The sequence below is a fragment of the Panicum hallii genome, chromosome 2 (genome assembly GCF_002211085.1).
Source record: "Panicum hallii strain FIL2 chromosome 2, PHallii_v3.1, whole genome shotgun sequence".
Classification (NCBI taxonomy): Eukaryota; Viridiplantae; Streptophyta; class Magnoliopsida; order Poales; family Poaceae; genus Panicum; species Panicum hallii.
The window spans coordinates 1,582,200-1,597,340 of NC_038043.1; the positions used below are offsets into that span (position 1 = coordinate 1,582,200).

Below are 15,141 nucleotides of genomic sequence, written 5' to 3' on the forward strand. Positions count from 1 at the left end.
TCAAAAATGCATTGGATGTTGGGCTGAACATCACTAAGTCTCGGTCAAATGCATTAAGTGCCTTCTCTAATGCGGATTGGGCTGGTAGTGTTGATGATCGAAGATCTACGGGTGGTTTTGCAGTTTTTCTTGGTCCAAATCTAATCTCTTGGAGTGCTAGGAAGCAAGCAACAGTTTCTCGTTCTTCTACTGAGGCTGAGTATAAATCAATGGCCAATGCAACTGCAGAACTTATTTGGCTCGAGTCTCTGCTCGCGGAATTAGGTGTACACTTGAATCAGCCGCCGGTTCTTTGGTGTGACAATTTAGGTGCATCAGCTAATCCAGTGTTCCATGCACCACCAAAGCACATTGAAATAGACTTTCATTTTGTGTGAGAGCGTGTCACAAAGAAGAAGCTCCAAGTTTGGCTCATACCTTCCAAGGATCTAGTTGCTGACGGGTTTACAAAAGCATTACTAGTGGCAAATCTAGAAGATTTCAAGGTCAATCTAAATCTCAAAATGAAGAGAAGTTTAGATTGAGCGAGGCTATTAGAATTATCATCGTGTAACAATCATATAACAAACTCCAAGATGCTTGGACTCTACATGGCTCGGATAGAATTAGAGATAGAATAAATTGCTCTACAAATTTGTAACCGAGATATATATGAGTACAACTCCTCTCTTATAATTGTATCGACTATTGCCTCCTATATAAACATAAACATGCAACCGTGACGCTGCGGATACAGGCAACCACGTTACCTCAAACTTCACAGGGCGTGTTAAGCTCTTGTGGACAAAAAGTGTGGTCAAGATTGTCGGGTTCCGAAAAGGTGCGAGGTAGGACGACGTCACTGCTGGCTGGCGATATGACGCCGACAATCTATCAGTTTGCTAGTAAGCCCATCCCGGAGCTATATCAGTGTAGTAGCTAAAGATTCTAAGAGCATCCACAGCAGTGAGTTGATTCATCCAAAAATCGAGCCAGCATTCTCCAATGGCGTGTGGAACCAACAACCGAAAGATTCCCTCCCCTTTCCTCTGTTGCACGTCCGCAAGTGCTCTTGAGCACTGTCATTCTAAATTTTCAATTTTTCGGTGGCTATGAATCGATGCATATCTTTGCATCGACTCTTCTCTCTCCTCCGTGATTCGAGTTTCTTCAACAAATGATTCGACTCCTGCAGAGCCCATGGAGGACGATGCATCACTTTTATTCCCACTGGAGATGGCCTAAGGCTTCCTCCAACGGCTGGCGACATCGCCAGTAGAAATAATATTCAAATCGATGAACAGTTAAAAAAGAGCTCGCTAGCGCTACGTTAGTCGCTGATCTCGAACGGATTTAAAAGTTCCTCTTCTCACTGCACCTCAACCGAGATGTCTGCCTGCGTGTGCTGCTCTCTCTCCTTCGTCTACTACCGGTGATTTCGCCACCCCGCTGGAGGAGGCCTAAGAAGGTGAATCATCATTTCTCGATCGCGTAGGTAGGGGTCCGGACAAGGGTGGCATGCATGCAGGGAGGTACTTTATTTCGTAGTACTAGTAGAATGGTACCACCTAGCTGTTGGACCTGCCTGCCTGCCATTTGACTGTGCATGGGGTAGTATACGTGCACTCGTGGTACATAAAGTGGTAACAGCATGTTTAGTGGGGTGTGTGTGTAGAACTGTAGATCGTAGTTCATCGTCCGATAGAAGCTAGACGAATGGTTTCTCTACACGACACTCGGTGTTTTTTATTACCTATCCGAGTTCATGGAGCCCGACTTTTTCCTTTTGCCATTAGACAAATATATGTGCAATGGCCGTCCTCCATTTTCTACCTCCAGCAGCCGCCAACGCCGAAGCCATTCTTCTTCTTCCCCATTCCCCAGCCTTCTTGCCTCACCAAGACCCTATAGCCGAGAGACCTGAAATGGTGGTGTGTTGTTAATTGATTAGCCGATGGGTAATACATGTGGAAAATTTGCCTGATCAACAAGAATTAATGCTGCACTGCTGCAACATCAAAGAAAGAAAAAAAGGTTTTAGCATTCTTGCTCATGTTTCGAAGTCAAATTGCAATTTTACCACTATTTTTTCGACCGTGCGAATTTGTCTTTACTTTTTGAAAAAGAAGGCACCGTTTACCCCTACTTTTAACTCTCTTAGTTAGAGGCTAAAAAAATAAAACAAGTTGGAAAAATATTCAGAGCGATAAGAAAAAATTGTAGTACCCACCAGACTTGCTGCGGCGTGGCGTGGGGCGGCCAACTTGCGCCGACTAGACTCCTGTAGTAGCCCATGGGCTGGGTTTCCCGCAGCTGATGCTCTGGCCCACTGACCGCATCAACCGGCCTGACCGAGAGTTGCAGCTGGGCCAGGCCAGATTACACTCTCATCGCAATCATCGGCGGCGGAGCATGAGCGCGTGGAATCGCACGTGACGCCTCCGCTTTGCCAGCCACTGACAGCAGGCCCCCGCACATCAATAGTACTAATCATTTTTATCGTCGGCGGACAATCAACGGGAAACACACGATAAACAATAAAATGCGTCGTCGTCCCTTTTTCACTGGTTGCACGCACATGCGATTATGATCTGTCTGGACAGGAGGCGCCCATGCAGGGGCTATTAGCGGTTGCATGTGTGACTAGGTGCAGAACTATGGTAGAAAGCTCCCAGCCTCCCCCGCCTTGGGCCGGCCCGGCCTCCCCTCGTCTTCTTCTCCTACATCCTCGTCCATAGCCCCGGCCGGCACCCATCCATCATCATACCGTCGGTCTTGGATCCAGCCATCTTCATATCTCGTCACCGGCCACCGCCCATCGAAGATCTAATCTCGCTGGGCCGGCAGTGCTCCCGCACCGTTGACCGAACCGTCACCACAGCCAGACCACCGCCGCCGGCGACCTCCCCTCTCTAGAGCCACAAGTAATTGGAAGCCCGACAACTCGAAACTCTAGTCCCGCCACCTCAACTACCACCCCAACCGCCGGTGACCTCACCGGCCGCCGCTCTACCCCTCGCCCCTCCCCTCCCCTACCTTGATGGCACGGCGGCGGTGGGCCACTGTCATCAAAACCTTCTGCGACCCGTGGACTACCACCCGTGCGCATGACCCTTAATATTAGCGCCTATACATGCATATATATGCTTCTTGCTCTCCATCCTACTCGTTGTCGGCCACCTTTACTTGTCTTTATTTAATATATACACTTTGTTATTTTAATTGTACACACGAGTAATATAGTTATTAATTGTATCGCTAGCTGTGTACCACATGGAGAGAAGAGGAAAGGATGTCGGTCGGTGGCGCAGGTTCTGCTGGTGGCTCGTCGACATCGGAGTGACAAATAACTGCTTAGTGACGTAGTGCACTGACTCAGTTTGTCCGTTCTAGTTCTGACGGAGGATCTTGCAGAGCTCTCGGATTTGATGTGCCAACGATAGCAGTGACAGTGATTTGATGAAACTTTAGGCACGGTATGTTGGCAATGACACTTGGAGGAAGGATTCTTCGCTTTTGATGCTGGAGGTGCGGAGGTGATTTTCCGCACCAGCAAAAGGTGCAGACTAGGGTTAGGCAGCCGTAGTGTCCGGCAGAGGAAGATGGCGCGTGGATGGATGAGGAAACCGTGTCCGGCGCGGTCTACGTGGCTTCCTCGGCTACCGGGCACGTCACGCGCAGGTCACCCCATCATCCGCTCGGGTCGACCGCCGACGACCCGCGTGTGCACAGCTTCCTCGCCCTCCCCCTCCCGTTGGAACTGGAACTCGTACGCAGCGAGCCAGCGACAGGCAAGGCGGACGAGGACAAGATTGGGAGTGCGGGGACCACTGAGCGAGGCAGTGTAGGATCTCGCTTGGTGTACCTTGCACCCAGAACAGGTGAAGCTGAAGCTGGTAAAGTAGAAAAACAAGTTTCGTCTAGTTTTTAATTTATTTTAGCACGAGCTTATAAGACAAACAGCTTCTTCTAATTTATTTTAGCACGAGCCTGTAAAACAGAACACGCTGCGGTATCGCTTTGTTCGGTAGGTGGCCGCTCCCAACGACACTCTCCTCCTCCGCAGCAATCACCCGCCATTCCACCAGGCAGCCCCCGCCGCACCGCGCCTTTCCTCTCCCTCCACCCAGCAGGCCGCCCGCCACCACCATAGGAAGGAAGGCGCGCGGCGCGGCGACCTTTTCTTGGCGGCTTCCGCGTGTCCCCGTCCCGCGATTCCGGAGGGGGGCCGCCGCGCGCGACCGCCCGCCCCGCTTAGCTTTCCTTCCCCTCCCGCAGAGGCTGTAAAGCGTAGCTCCCTCGTGGCCTGTCGCCGCCTCCCTCCACTCCTCCCCTCGCCGGCCTGGATCTGCCGCGGGTCTGCACGGTGCTCCACCCGGCGGGGTTCTCATCTCTCCTGCCCTGAGGAGAGGCCGCCGCCGCAGATGCTGCCCACCAACCGGAGCAGGCCGCAGCAGAGGCCGCCGCCCAGATCTTGGTCCTTCTCAGGTCCCTTTCCTCCTTACAATTGAGGCGAAAAACCGCTGCAGATGTTACATGTTTGCTGAACCCGCCCGGCGGCTCCTCCTCCCTGCCTGCACTGCAGAAATGGTGGACTTCTCCGACCCCAAGCGCAGGCCGCGCTACCTCAGCAAGCTCGTCATGGCCGCGCTCCTCACCGCCATGTGCGTCCTCATGCTCACCCAGCCGCCATGCCACAGGAGGGCCGCCCCCAGCGTGGTAATATATATACATGAGTACCTCTTCTTTCTACTGCTACTCCTCTTTCACCACTATGCACTGTGCTTTGGATCCGGCTGAATTGGGGGGATAATCAGGTCAACGGTGAACTATTATGGGCAGTACAACCATTTTGTACTACAAGTGCTATAGTAACTGATTATCTTGTCACTGACACTTCAAGTGGCTGACGTTAGGATCTTCACTCTTGTCATGTGCTCAGTTCTCCATCCATCAACCTGGGGTCACACACGTGCTGGTGACTGGTGGCGCCGGCTACATCGGTTCGCACGCTGCTCTCCGGTTGCTCAAGGACTCCTTCAGAGTCACCATAGTGGTACTTTCCTCAGAACTTTGCATTGTTGTTTCTAGCACGAATCCAGCATCATTAGGGCCTTGTTTAGATCGCAAGTTTGTATAACATTTGGAACTTTTTGCTACTGTAGCGTTTTCGTTTGTATTTGACAAATTTTATCTAATTATGGTCTAACTAGGCTTAAAAGATTCGTCTCGTGATGTACAATTAAACTGTGCAATTAGTTATTTTTTTACATACATTTACTGCTCCATGCATGTGTCCCAAAATTGATGTGATGGAGAGAGAGTGTAAAAATTATAACATTTGCAATGCATCTAAACGGGGCCTAGGACAGCTTACAAACCTTTGGTCTCTCCCTCTAGGACAATCTTTCAAGAGGAAATATTGGGGCCATCAAGGTTCTTCAGAACTTGTTTCCAGAGCCTGGGCGGTTGCAGTTCATACAAGCTGATCTAGGAGACCCGAAAGCAGTATCCTAATATGTTAATAATCTTTGTGATTAATAATGGGATATTTCTCTGCATTTGAAATGTGCCCGGCATGACGGTACATTGCTTTCAAGATATGATTCCTTAACATAAGTCTCAGGTTAACAGAATATTTGCAGAGAATGCATTTGATGCTGTCATGCACTTTGCTGCTGTCGCTTATGTTGGAGAGAGCACACTTGAACCTCTGAGGTACTAGAATGTTACTTGTCTTGTCAGTCAACTTTCCTACCTGCACATGTACTGAAACACTTCTTACAGGTACTACCACAACATCACTGCAAACACTTTAGTGGTACTGGAAGCTATGGCAACACACAATGTGAAAACTCTGATCTACTCTAGCACATGTGCTACTTATGGAGAACCTGAGAAGATGCCTATCACTGAAGAAACTCCCCAGGTCAGCTGTTGCTTCTGCAATTTTTAGTTCTTTGCAAAATAAGTTGCAGGTTTTTTTAAGATGGCATAAACAGAAAGGTGAGAAATTTGCAAAGTTTTCCTCTCCAGTTCTGAGCTAAATTATTTTGTGCAGTTTCCGATCAACCCATATGGCAAGGCCAAGAAGATGGCAGAGGACATCATTTTGGATTTCTCAAAGTCCAAGAAAGCAGATATGGCTGTCATGATTCTAAGGTTGGCACAGTTAAGTATCTTTTTCTAGACATCATCTGATTGCTAGTTTACTAACGAGTGACCTTACAATACTAGATACTTCAATGTCATTGGCTCTGACCCGGAAGGGAGGCTGGGTGAGGCTCCTAGACCTGAATTGCGTGAGCATGGCCGTATATCAGGTGCATGCTTCGATGCAGCACTGGGTATAATCCCAGGTTTGAAGGTGCGTCGACTAACCATTGCTATCTGTTGCGCAATTCTTGTCTGAAAGCAGTATCTTACTATCTTTTGCCTTTTAGGCATATTTTGTGTTCACTAGCTTATAGTAAATCATTGATTAATATCACTTGCCGCTGCAGGTTAAGGGTACTGACTACGAAACTCCTGATGGCACTTGTGTAAGGGATTACATTGATGTCACTGACCTGGTCAACGCCCATGTTAAGGCACTCAACAAGGCAGAAAGAGGCAGAGTTGGCATATACAATGTTGGCACAGGAAAAGGTCATATATCCTCAGATCAGTACTTTCTGATGAAAAAACAAAGAAACCGAAGACCACACTGGCATATTGTCTGTCACAGCTTAGGACATTAGCTGAACTAACACATTCATCTGGTTTGATTGGTCAGGTCGGTCAGTAAAGGAGTTTGTTGAAGCCTGCAAGAAGGCGACCGGAGTCGATATCAAGGTCGACTACTTCCCCCGCAGGCCAGGCGACTATGCTGAGGTGTACAGCGACCCCGCTAAGATCAACCGGGAACTGAACTGGACGGCGCAGCACATTGACCTCCACGAGAGCCTCAGGGTGGCGTGGACATGGCAGAAGGCGCACCGGAGTGGTTACGAGCCACCCCAGGCCATGATTTTGTGAAGATGATGGTTGCCTCCTAGCAAGCAACCAGCTGGCCGAAATTATTATTAGACTTCTCCTTGAGGGCCCGTAGTTGCTCACTCACATATGGCGGTTTATATATACATAGTGCTCATGGTCATTCGTTCTATTCTTGAGGGTTCATATTTATTGAAGGCCTTAGCTGATCATTGTAATAGCATAATACAAATTCATTATAAGTTATATAACAAAAGTCCAATAAGCTTGTTTGTGGGATGAACTCGATGTAGGGGTTAGGTTCTAGTTTTCAGCCAATGCATCACTTGCTAGTAGCTACTTTTGCTGCCACCATGCACTTGCTAGTAATTGTCAACCATGGTGGGAGACAAGCACCGAAGTATCCCCGTACCCGTACAGTTTTTATCGTCAAGTGCGGCAAAATATGCTGTTTCAAGCATACGCACAAGACACTCGCACCGACTTCATATGTGGTCAATGTTGACGACAATTTCAGGCAGTGGTCATCCGGCCAGCACACACCAATACACAAGCACCGGCTTCATATGTTCATGAACGTCTTGGACAATATTGGCTATCGCCAAACGCTCATTCATTACACAAGCGAATCAATGAACCGCAACTAACGCACTAAGCGTCGAGTACCAACTGGAAACGACTTGCCGGGCCTCCCAACAGTCCAATGACAGTGTCATACGATCTGAGTTTCCCAACTACGCTAGTAACGTATCACGCATATATTTAGGACAGCACGCATCTATCAAAAACGTCAAGTTCAAGCCAATCTTATGTGATACTTTTTGCAAGCACTTACAGGTTACAACTACCTGTGTACGGAGTACCAGTTTGGCATCGACTGATCACATCCAGGGACCACTGGTTCTGTTGCGAACAAGACTCCTGCACAAGAGCAAGCAGCACGGTAATGCATCCGCGAAAACAGCTCATTATAATAGATGTCCTCCTGGTAGTTAAAAGAGACCTTGCGCAAAGGAATCTGCTACAGAGCTGCACAAATAAAAGGCAATGTGTGCCTGATGACACTCCAGCTTATGGGCACCATCCTGAAGAGAGCACGGTAAGAACATTTTTCCTCACTTGAACCTGAACACTGCTAGATGACATTTAACTACACCTTTGGGCATTCCACGTATACTGATTGTAATCCCCACAGGGAAATCATCTTCATTGAGAAACTAAACCCTTTCAAGCGTTGCTTTCTGCAGCCACAAAAGCAAGAAAATATGTCACTACTATAGAGCAGCAGAAAGAGTAACAGTTTCCAAAAGAAGGCAAAGCCCGTACCGAAATGTCACATTAAGGTCTTTTCACAGCAGCAATTCTCGTCAATATTATACATCAACTTCAATTATCTTCTGTTCCTGTCGGTTCCTTTCATACGGGCAAACGACAGGCAATTGGCAAGTCGTGTGGATGGAGAGTGTTTATCAGCATCCCCTTCAGACATATCTATCTGCTTGGGTCTGTACACAAAGGGGGCAAAAGAAATATAGGAAGCAACATCAACCATCACCTTCAATGTTGTATACATGCACCAAAACATGAAAAAAGACAAATGACAAAGTAGAGTGGCATACCTTGGGGTTGACTTTCTTCTCCCTTTATCTATATTTCCAGCATCAACAACTCTTTCTTCAGAACGTGTACTAGGAAGGCCCAACTCAGGGGAAGCTTTCGCCACATCCTCTGCCGTCAAATTATCTCCAGCTGATTTCCTCCTGAAAAAAGATGAAAAGCACACTCTTAATGTTTCGTGAACTCTGAAAAAAAATGGAATGTAAATGGTATCACAGATTATCTACATGCAAACAGTTGCATGGAAATGCCACCTTGATGGTGCTCTCTTCCTTTTCGTCACACCGCCATGATTTTCAGTGGTGACAGAACCCGTCCTCTTTTTGACTACGCCTTCATCACCAACAGGGACAGAGGCCCTCATTGTTTTTCTGGCAGCCCCGTAATTGCCAACAGGTTTTGAGCGCCTCATTCTCTTTTTGACTACTCCCTCTTCACCAGAGACAGGGTCCCTCATCATATTCGTTCCTGCCTCATTATCGGCGCTGATAGAGCACCTCCTCTTTCTGGTAGCCCCCTCACTGCCAGCAGGTTTTGAACGCGTCGTTCTCTTTTTGACTACTCCTCCATCACCAATAGACACAGGATCCATCATTGTATTTGTTCCTACTTCATTATTAGTGCTGACAGTTCCTCTTAGTTCAATTGGAACAGCCTCAATACCCACAGGGATAGATCCCGTCATTATCTTCTGTTCAGCTGAGTTACCTCTAGCAGGTTTCGAAGGGCTGGTTCTCTTTTGGACTACTCCCTCTTCACCAACGGACACAGGGTCCATTATTCTATTTGTTCCTACCGCATTATTAGCGCTGTCAGTGCCCCTCAATTCAATCGGAACAGCCTCATTGTCCAGAGAGATAGATCCCCTCATTCTCTTTTGTACAGCTGCATTGCTTCCAGTAGTAGATTTCCTCTTTCTGGATCTGCTACAGCCACTAGATAAACCGTTGAGACCATCAGGCACAGCAACATTCTCTTCAGTTTGCTTTTTCGATTTTTGTCTGCAATAGCAAGTGTGGCACAAAATAGTGAGCAAGCATAATGATAGAATTCATTCTTGAATCAAGTCAAGCTTCCTGACATACCCTGTTGATTTCCTCCTTGGTCTTCTTGAAATTGTGTTTGAAACAGTATCAGGAGCAACAAAATCAGGAGCAGTTGAACTGGTGACAATGTTGGACACAGCTAGGTTTTCTTTGGTTTGCTTTCTGGATCTATCTCTGCAAAAACAAATGCGGGACAAACTAGTGAGCAAGCTTGTGTCAAGCTTTGTAATGTTCCTCCTTGAGCTTAATGTGGTATTGTAATTGATATCAGTATTAAGCTATCAGATACAGATGAATTCATAAAAAATGAAGACTTTGGTCCGACAGACCATCCTCAACAATAAATTGGGATTAATGAAGAAGATAATATACACAGATCTTAATGAAATACAAAATACACAATTACACTGATGGGGTATCCTTGACTATAATTGAGATTAATGAAGAAGAGGTATATGAAAGTAAGCAGATCTTAATGAAATACAAAGTACACAACTGCTATATAGAAATTTGCAACAAGATTACCTTGTGTTCTCTCCAGATCCGTCATCTTTCGATTGCACAAGTGCTATTAGGTCGCTGGGGGCAATTGCAGGCCGCTCTTTTGCTCTATCAACAAAATTGGTTTGAAAAACAGATTTCTTTAGTTGAATGGCAGCTTTAACTGCAGGCAGCTGATGTTTACAAAGTTTATTCCATCGTCTGCAGATGACAACAAAGAAGCTATTAGCAAGGAAGTTTCTCCTATTTATGAAACATATTACAGATGGTAACATGCTAAATGAGAAAAGAAGTTAGCTTTACCTAGAGCACATATTATCATTACGGCCAGGAATCATCATAGCAATCTTGGACCAGCAAGGCCCAAACTCAGATACTGCAGCCAATAACTTCGAATCTTCCTCAGGCCGCCATTTCCCAAGATCTATATTTGGATCAAGAATATTACACCACCTGTTTCAAAAGCATAAATAACTAGCATCACTATCAAACTTTGAGCTAAAATGTTGAGACCACAATATTACCTCTCATGGCATTGCGTTTGTGTGCGGCCAGGAATAAACGGAGCAATCCTACTCCAGCTGCCAGATCCAATTAGCTTAACAGAAACCATGAGGCGTTTGTCCTCATCCATATGCCATCTTCCCACTCTTGTCCTTGTAGGGTGCAAGGTTTTCCTCCACCTAGAGTGACAAGAGTCAAATGTAAACATATTACCAAGAAAAAAAACACAGATGAATGAAAGCAAAAGATAAACCTGATCATTGAAAGCAGTATCACTACTGTGATAGAAACAAACTAAATAGCATTGGCAAAAACCAGTTAAGAACGGAAGGGGCAAAGAATTACACGTTACCTATTAGAGCACTGATTGCCAGTGCGACCATCGAGGCTAGCTGATACAAGTTGCCACTTCTCACCAAAGGTCTCAACAGCAGCTTGAAGTTGAAGATCCTCCTCTTTTGTCCAAGCCTTGTTCATTATGTGGGGATTAAGACTTCGTTGATAACGAACAAGACATTGGAAAGGAGTCCGGTAAGTGCCCAATGTAACTGCTATGTTAATCCAGTTGTACATTCCCTTTTCTTGAACAATTAGTAGAAGTTTTGTTTCCTCCTGGGCAGTCCAGGCTTCACGGTTAATCAATGGATCATCACAGTTTAGCCACCTGATCAAAATATCAAATACAATCAGAATTATTTAGGAATGAACATTTGTCACAAAGATGCATAAAAGTTGTAGAAATTACAGAAATCACATCATAAGCATACAGTAGTGTGATGTGAAGAGAGAGATAAGCATGCAGCAAACATGAAGAAAGAAAAGTATTGAGAACAAAAGTACCTTGATTCACATTCAGCACCAGATCGACCAGGCAGGTACATAGCAGAAATTTTATCCCAGTTTATTAGTGGAAGTACCGATCTAAGACTTTCTGGAGTCACCTCAAAATTACCAGCAGCATTCGTCAGTGCATATGCCATATCAACAGCACTGAAGTCACCAATGGCACTGCAGCACAACAATTATATCGTTAGCAAACACAGTAAAATACTAAAATTACATTCAAATCACAAGGATGGCACAAGCCTATATTTCCTTTTGTTATTACTGATAGATATTCAACCCAATGCACGTACAGAACACACTAATGTTATTTAACAGGCTACATTATTGAGCAGAAGGATTACTATTAATAACTTGCATTAAAGCATCATAATTTTTTTCTCGTCTTCGATGTGCTTGACGCATAATAAGAAAAGTATTGCAAACAAAATTGAACAAATATATAGTTTGCAAACCAAATTACATGATCCAAATAGATGAGGAAATGTCCTGTTGGGTCAATAATTAATAAATTTGATATTACCTTCCATTATTCAGCGAGTCCAAAATCAATGTTTCTTGATATTGCTGCTTTATTCCTCTGGCAAGTTTATCTTTCTCCACATCTGACCATGGTTGCTTCTTAAATGACATCGGGAATTGCTCCAGCACCATTTTATACTTTGAAACATGGGGGTTCTCAGCTGGCCCAAGAAATAGTGCCGGCATCTTTCTGTTATTATTCTGCAACAAATAGATTTATCTTTCATAGGTAGGTGTATTTTATGATTCAAGTAAATCCTAAAGACTAAAATGAGGCAGACATTTGAATGCTACAATGCTTGCACACAGGATGGGAACCACGTAGTACGAAAGGCAAAACTTCCAAGGTCAAGAGCTAAAAGGTTTAACATTCTCTTCATTTTGATATGAATAACATTCTCTTCATTATGAAAGGAAAAGTGGTTTGGATAACATACAACTAGGGCATACTTCAACCTGGCACATCTATGAAGTTTACTTGTAAACTAACTGATAAAGTATGATAATAAGTTGCAATGAAAATAAAATCACAAATATATATATATATTTTACTTATTGTCAGTTGAAACACCTAAGAAATTAGCCAACATGACTAAGAGGAGTATTTTATCTGAATAAAATTGCAATTCCATGGGTACCTACAGAAGCCACTACAGGAAAAAGGAACTCATATTATTTAGTCTAAGCTAACCTTACCATGGGTAGATTTTGGAGGATGAATAATAATTGGGGACAACAATAGAAGGCAGTGTTTTGTATATCCTAATGCAGTAATGCGCATCAGGCAACATCCAACGCATAGATGTATATACAGATGGCAGTACCTTTTCAGACAGCCGAGTTGGTTTCCGAGAAGAAATCAATCTGACACGAGGATCCTCCTTCTGGCTTAAAGTTCTGCTGGCTGATCTTCGGCAGCTTAACTGGTAACCCAAAAGACATTTTACACGATCCCCAAGATCCTTATTTTCTTCAATTTTCGCTTCAATGTTTATCAATTTTCTTCTAATAAACTTCTGGCATGCTCTGTTCTTCTTTAGAGCATCCACTAATAATAGCGCAGCTTTTGGGAACCCAGTTCGATTAGGAGCCTTTGTATTCTGCTTGTGTGCAGCAAACTCGTCATCATTCCTGTCCGCAAAAAGTTCGCTGTGCACTCCCTGTGACGCCTCAGGTTTCATGGTCTTTGGTGACGTGGTAGAGGTACCTACATCAGGTAAATAAAAATTTTAATAAGGACCATTCATCAAAAATGTGGTGTGCGCATTTATCTGATTCAAGAATTAGAGAGACATTGCACATGCTGAGTTGTGAATTTAGTACTAGAATACCTCAGCTTCAAAAGAACAGACATAGAAATGCATGTGATGAGTATCCTCTGGAATGTACCGTAGAATGAGTAATACATTGCATACAATTTTTTATCATATACCAGTCTTTGGGTTTCCAAAAGAAGGAGCATGGAATCAGTGACTGTTTTGATCTCACGCCCAGGAACTCACCCAGGTATCAGAACAACACCACACTCCGGAAGCACATTCCAATACCATAGTTCATGATCTAAAGCTAACGTAGTCAACATGCTCATATTTACTTAGTACTGGTCTCTTTAATTCCTCCACGAGAAATCGGAGCAGGACTATAAAACTCAAGCGAGGACAACTATTCATGTTTCTAATGACCAAAATGTTCGGAGCATTGTCTGTTATCATCAAAATTGTGTCACGTTCATAGTTTCAGGTGTCTGTCTAGCACGAAATTTACTGCTAAATGATTTGGCACCACATAGAGGCCCACAAGCCAATTGACTGTGACCGTACGCGTAGCAATTTCCCAATTCCAAAATCAGACAAGATCGAAGCGGATCGCAGGGAAACTCACTGGAGTGATAGTGCGAGAAGCGGCGCTGGATGGCGCGGAGCGTCTCGAGGTCGTCCTCGTCCTCGTCCGTGTCTGACGGCGGCCACGTGCAGATCGGGCGCGGCGAGGAGGAGGCGTCGCCACCCCCCGCGGCGTCGCCTGGCGAGGCCCTGTTGAGGCGGTGGAGGTTCTCGCGGATGCTGCGGACTAGGGCCAGGTCCTCGTCGTCGTCCGAGGAGAGGCCATCATTGCCACCCGCCGCGGCGAGGGCGGGGGTGGAGGGCCCGGCGAGGCAGGCGGAGGAGACCTGCGCGACGGCGGCGTCCGGGTCGGCCCCGGAGAGGATGCAGGAGCGGCGCAGCGCGTCGAGGTCCTCCCGCAGGTCCTCGTCGATGTCCGGGTCCGAGTCGTCGGAGTAGAAGTCCATCGCCGCGCTCGCCCGGAATTCAGCGGCAGTGGGAGTTTAGGGTTCCGCGGCGCGGCGAGGGGGGGGGGGGGGGGGGGGCAGCAATTGGGGAGGAGATGGGCGGCTAGGGCTGCGAGCTCGCTCCGCTCGCTGAGGCGGCGGCGGTGCGGGGGATTTGAATCGTCCGCGAGAACAGGGCAGCAATTCATGATTTTTGAAGGAACCAACCAAAGACTGCTCATGATTTTGTTTCCATATCCATACGCGCAAAAGGGTTAAAATATGGAGACTAGGAGGCATTTACCCAGAGGAGAGGGTTTACATGCCGGTAAACCTTGCACGCAGCGAGCAGTACGGGACTATGCAGGGAATTCATATGCATCGGTTACGAGAATTTTTATGAAAACATCTCATTTGCTTCTCTTTCATAGAGACTTCCCCTAGGGTAGGGAGTATTATAAAAAGAGGTTAATCATAGATTATCAAAAAGCCTAGAAAAAATTCTTCCTGGGTCGATGCCCGAGCGGTTAATGGGGACGGACTGTAAATTCGTTGACGATATGTCTACGCTGGTTCAAATCCAGCTCGGCCCAAAAATCTAGGGCTTCGTGAATATGAACTAAATCCTTTATTTTGTATGGAAGAAAAAAAATGTCTGATCCATAGAAATAAAGGATAAAGATAAATGGGGAGAGATATTTCTAATTCATATCTCTCTGATTTTTTATAGAGTTTTTCTTATGGAAAGGCATATTAGGGTTTGAAACTTAGGTAATTAACTTCTTCTGCTTAACCCAAGAAGAAATTGGATTGATTTTTGAGAAATCGAATTCAGTTAATATAGGGGAAATTAAGATAGCAATTTCTGAGCCGTATGAGGTAGGAAAC

The 15,141-nt window shown here is 45.6% G+C and overlaps 2 protein-coding genes across 8 annotated transcripts; one reads left to right on the plus strand and one right to left on the minus strand.

The window, feature by feature from the left end:
* Positions 1–1,763: 1,763 nt before the first annotated feature.
* On the minus strand, positions 1,764–14,542 carry LOC112880330. Of its 7 annotated transcripts, XM_025944883.1 has the most exons (17): positions 13,869–14,274; positions 12,812–13,194; positions 11,989–12,188; positions 11,463–11,630; positions 10,975–11,286; positions 10,643–10,801; positions 10,422–10,571; positions 10,143–10,319; positions 9,657–9,791; positions 8,826–9,572; positions 8,574–8,714; positions 8,281–8,459; positions 8,111–8,195; positions 7,958–8,039; positions 7,800–7,875; positions 2,210–2,435; positions 1,764–1,899 (listed from the first exon to the last, which is right to left on the minus strand). In XM_025944883.1, exons 1-12 carry the CDS (start codon positions 14,272–14,274, stop codon positions 8,345–8,347), a joined length of 3,093 nt encoding a protein of 1,030 aa, XP_025800668.1. In that variant the 3' UTR covers positions 1,764–1,899; positions 2,210–2,435; positions 7,800–7,875; positions 7,958–8,039; positions 8,111–8,195; positions 8,281–8,344. The 7 variants fall into 7 exon arrangements, with proteins under 7 accessions (XP_025800668.1, XP_025800673.1, XP_025800667.1 ...); XM_025944888.1 differs by lacking the exon at positions 2,210–2,435 and having other exon boundaries at positions 7,803–7,875; XM_025944882.1 differs by lacking the exon at positions 2,210–2,435.
* On the plus strand, positions 4,005–7,219 carry LOC112880331 (probable UDP-arabinose 4-epimerase 1). The gene is made up of 10 exons (XM_025944889.1): positions 4,005–4,467; positions 4,565–4,698; positions 4,922–5,035; positions 5,380–5,487; positions 5,606–5,697; positions 5,767–5,908; positions 6,041–6,141; positions 6,217–6,346; positions 6,483–6,627; positions 6,755–7,219. Exons 1-10 carry the CDS (start codon positions 4,404–4,406, stop codon positions 6,994–6,996), a joined length of 1,272 nt encoding a protein of 423 aa, XP_025800674.1. The 5' UTR covers positions 4,005–4,403; the 3' UTR covers positions 6,997–7,219.
* Positions 14,543–15,141: the final 599 nt, after the last annotated feature.

What these genes read in the sequence shown, in the direction of transcription:
- LOC112880330 (XM_025944888.1), bottom strand. Translation starts at nt 14,274, where the DNA reads ATGGACTTCTACTCCGACGACTCGGACCCGGACATCGACGAGGACCTG. An exon ending in CAACTCGGCTGTCTGAAAAG is followed by an intron (nt 12,189 to 12,811) that starts GTACTGCCATCT and finishes TATTTGTTGCAG; the next exon opens with AATAATAACAGAAAGATGCC. An exon ending in AATGATAATATGTGCTCTAG is followed by an intron (nt 10,320 to 10,421) that starts GTAAAGCTAACT and finishes TGTCATCTGCAG; the next exon opens with ACGATGGAATAAACTTTGTA.
- LOC112880331 (XM_025944889.1), top strand. Translation starts at nt 4,404, where the DNA reads ATGCTGCCCACCAACCGGAGCAGGCCGCAGCAGAGGCCGCCGCCCAGA. An exon ending in GGAGGGCCGCCCCCAGCGTG is followed by an intron (nt 4,699 to 4,921) that starts GTAATATATATA and finishes TCATGTGCTCAG; the next exon opens with TTCTCCATCCATCAACCTGG. An exon ending in GTATAATCCCAGGTTTGAAG is followed by an intron (nt 6,347 to 6,482) that starts GTGCGTCGACTA and finishes TTGCCGCTGCAG; the next exon opens with GTTAAGGGTACTGACTACGA.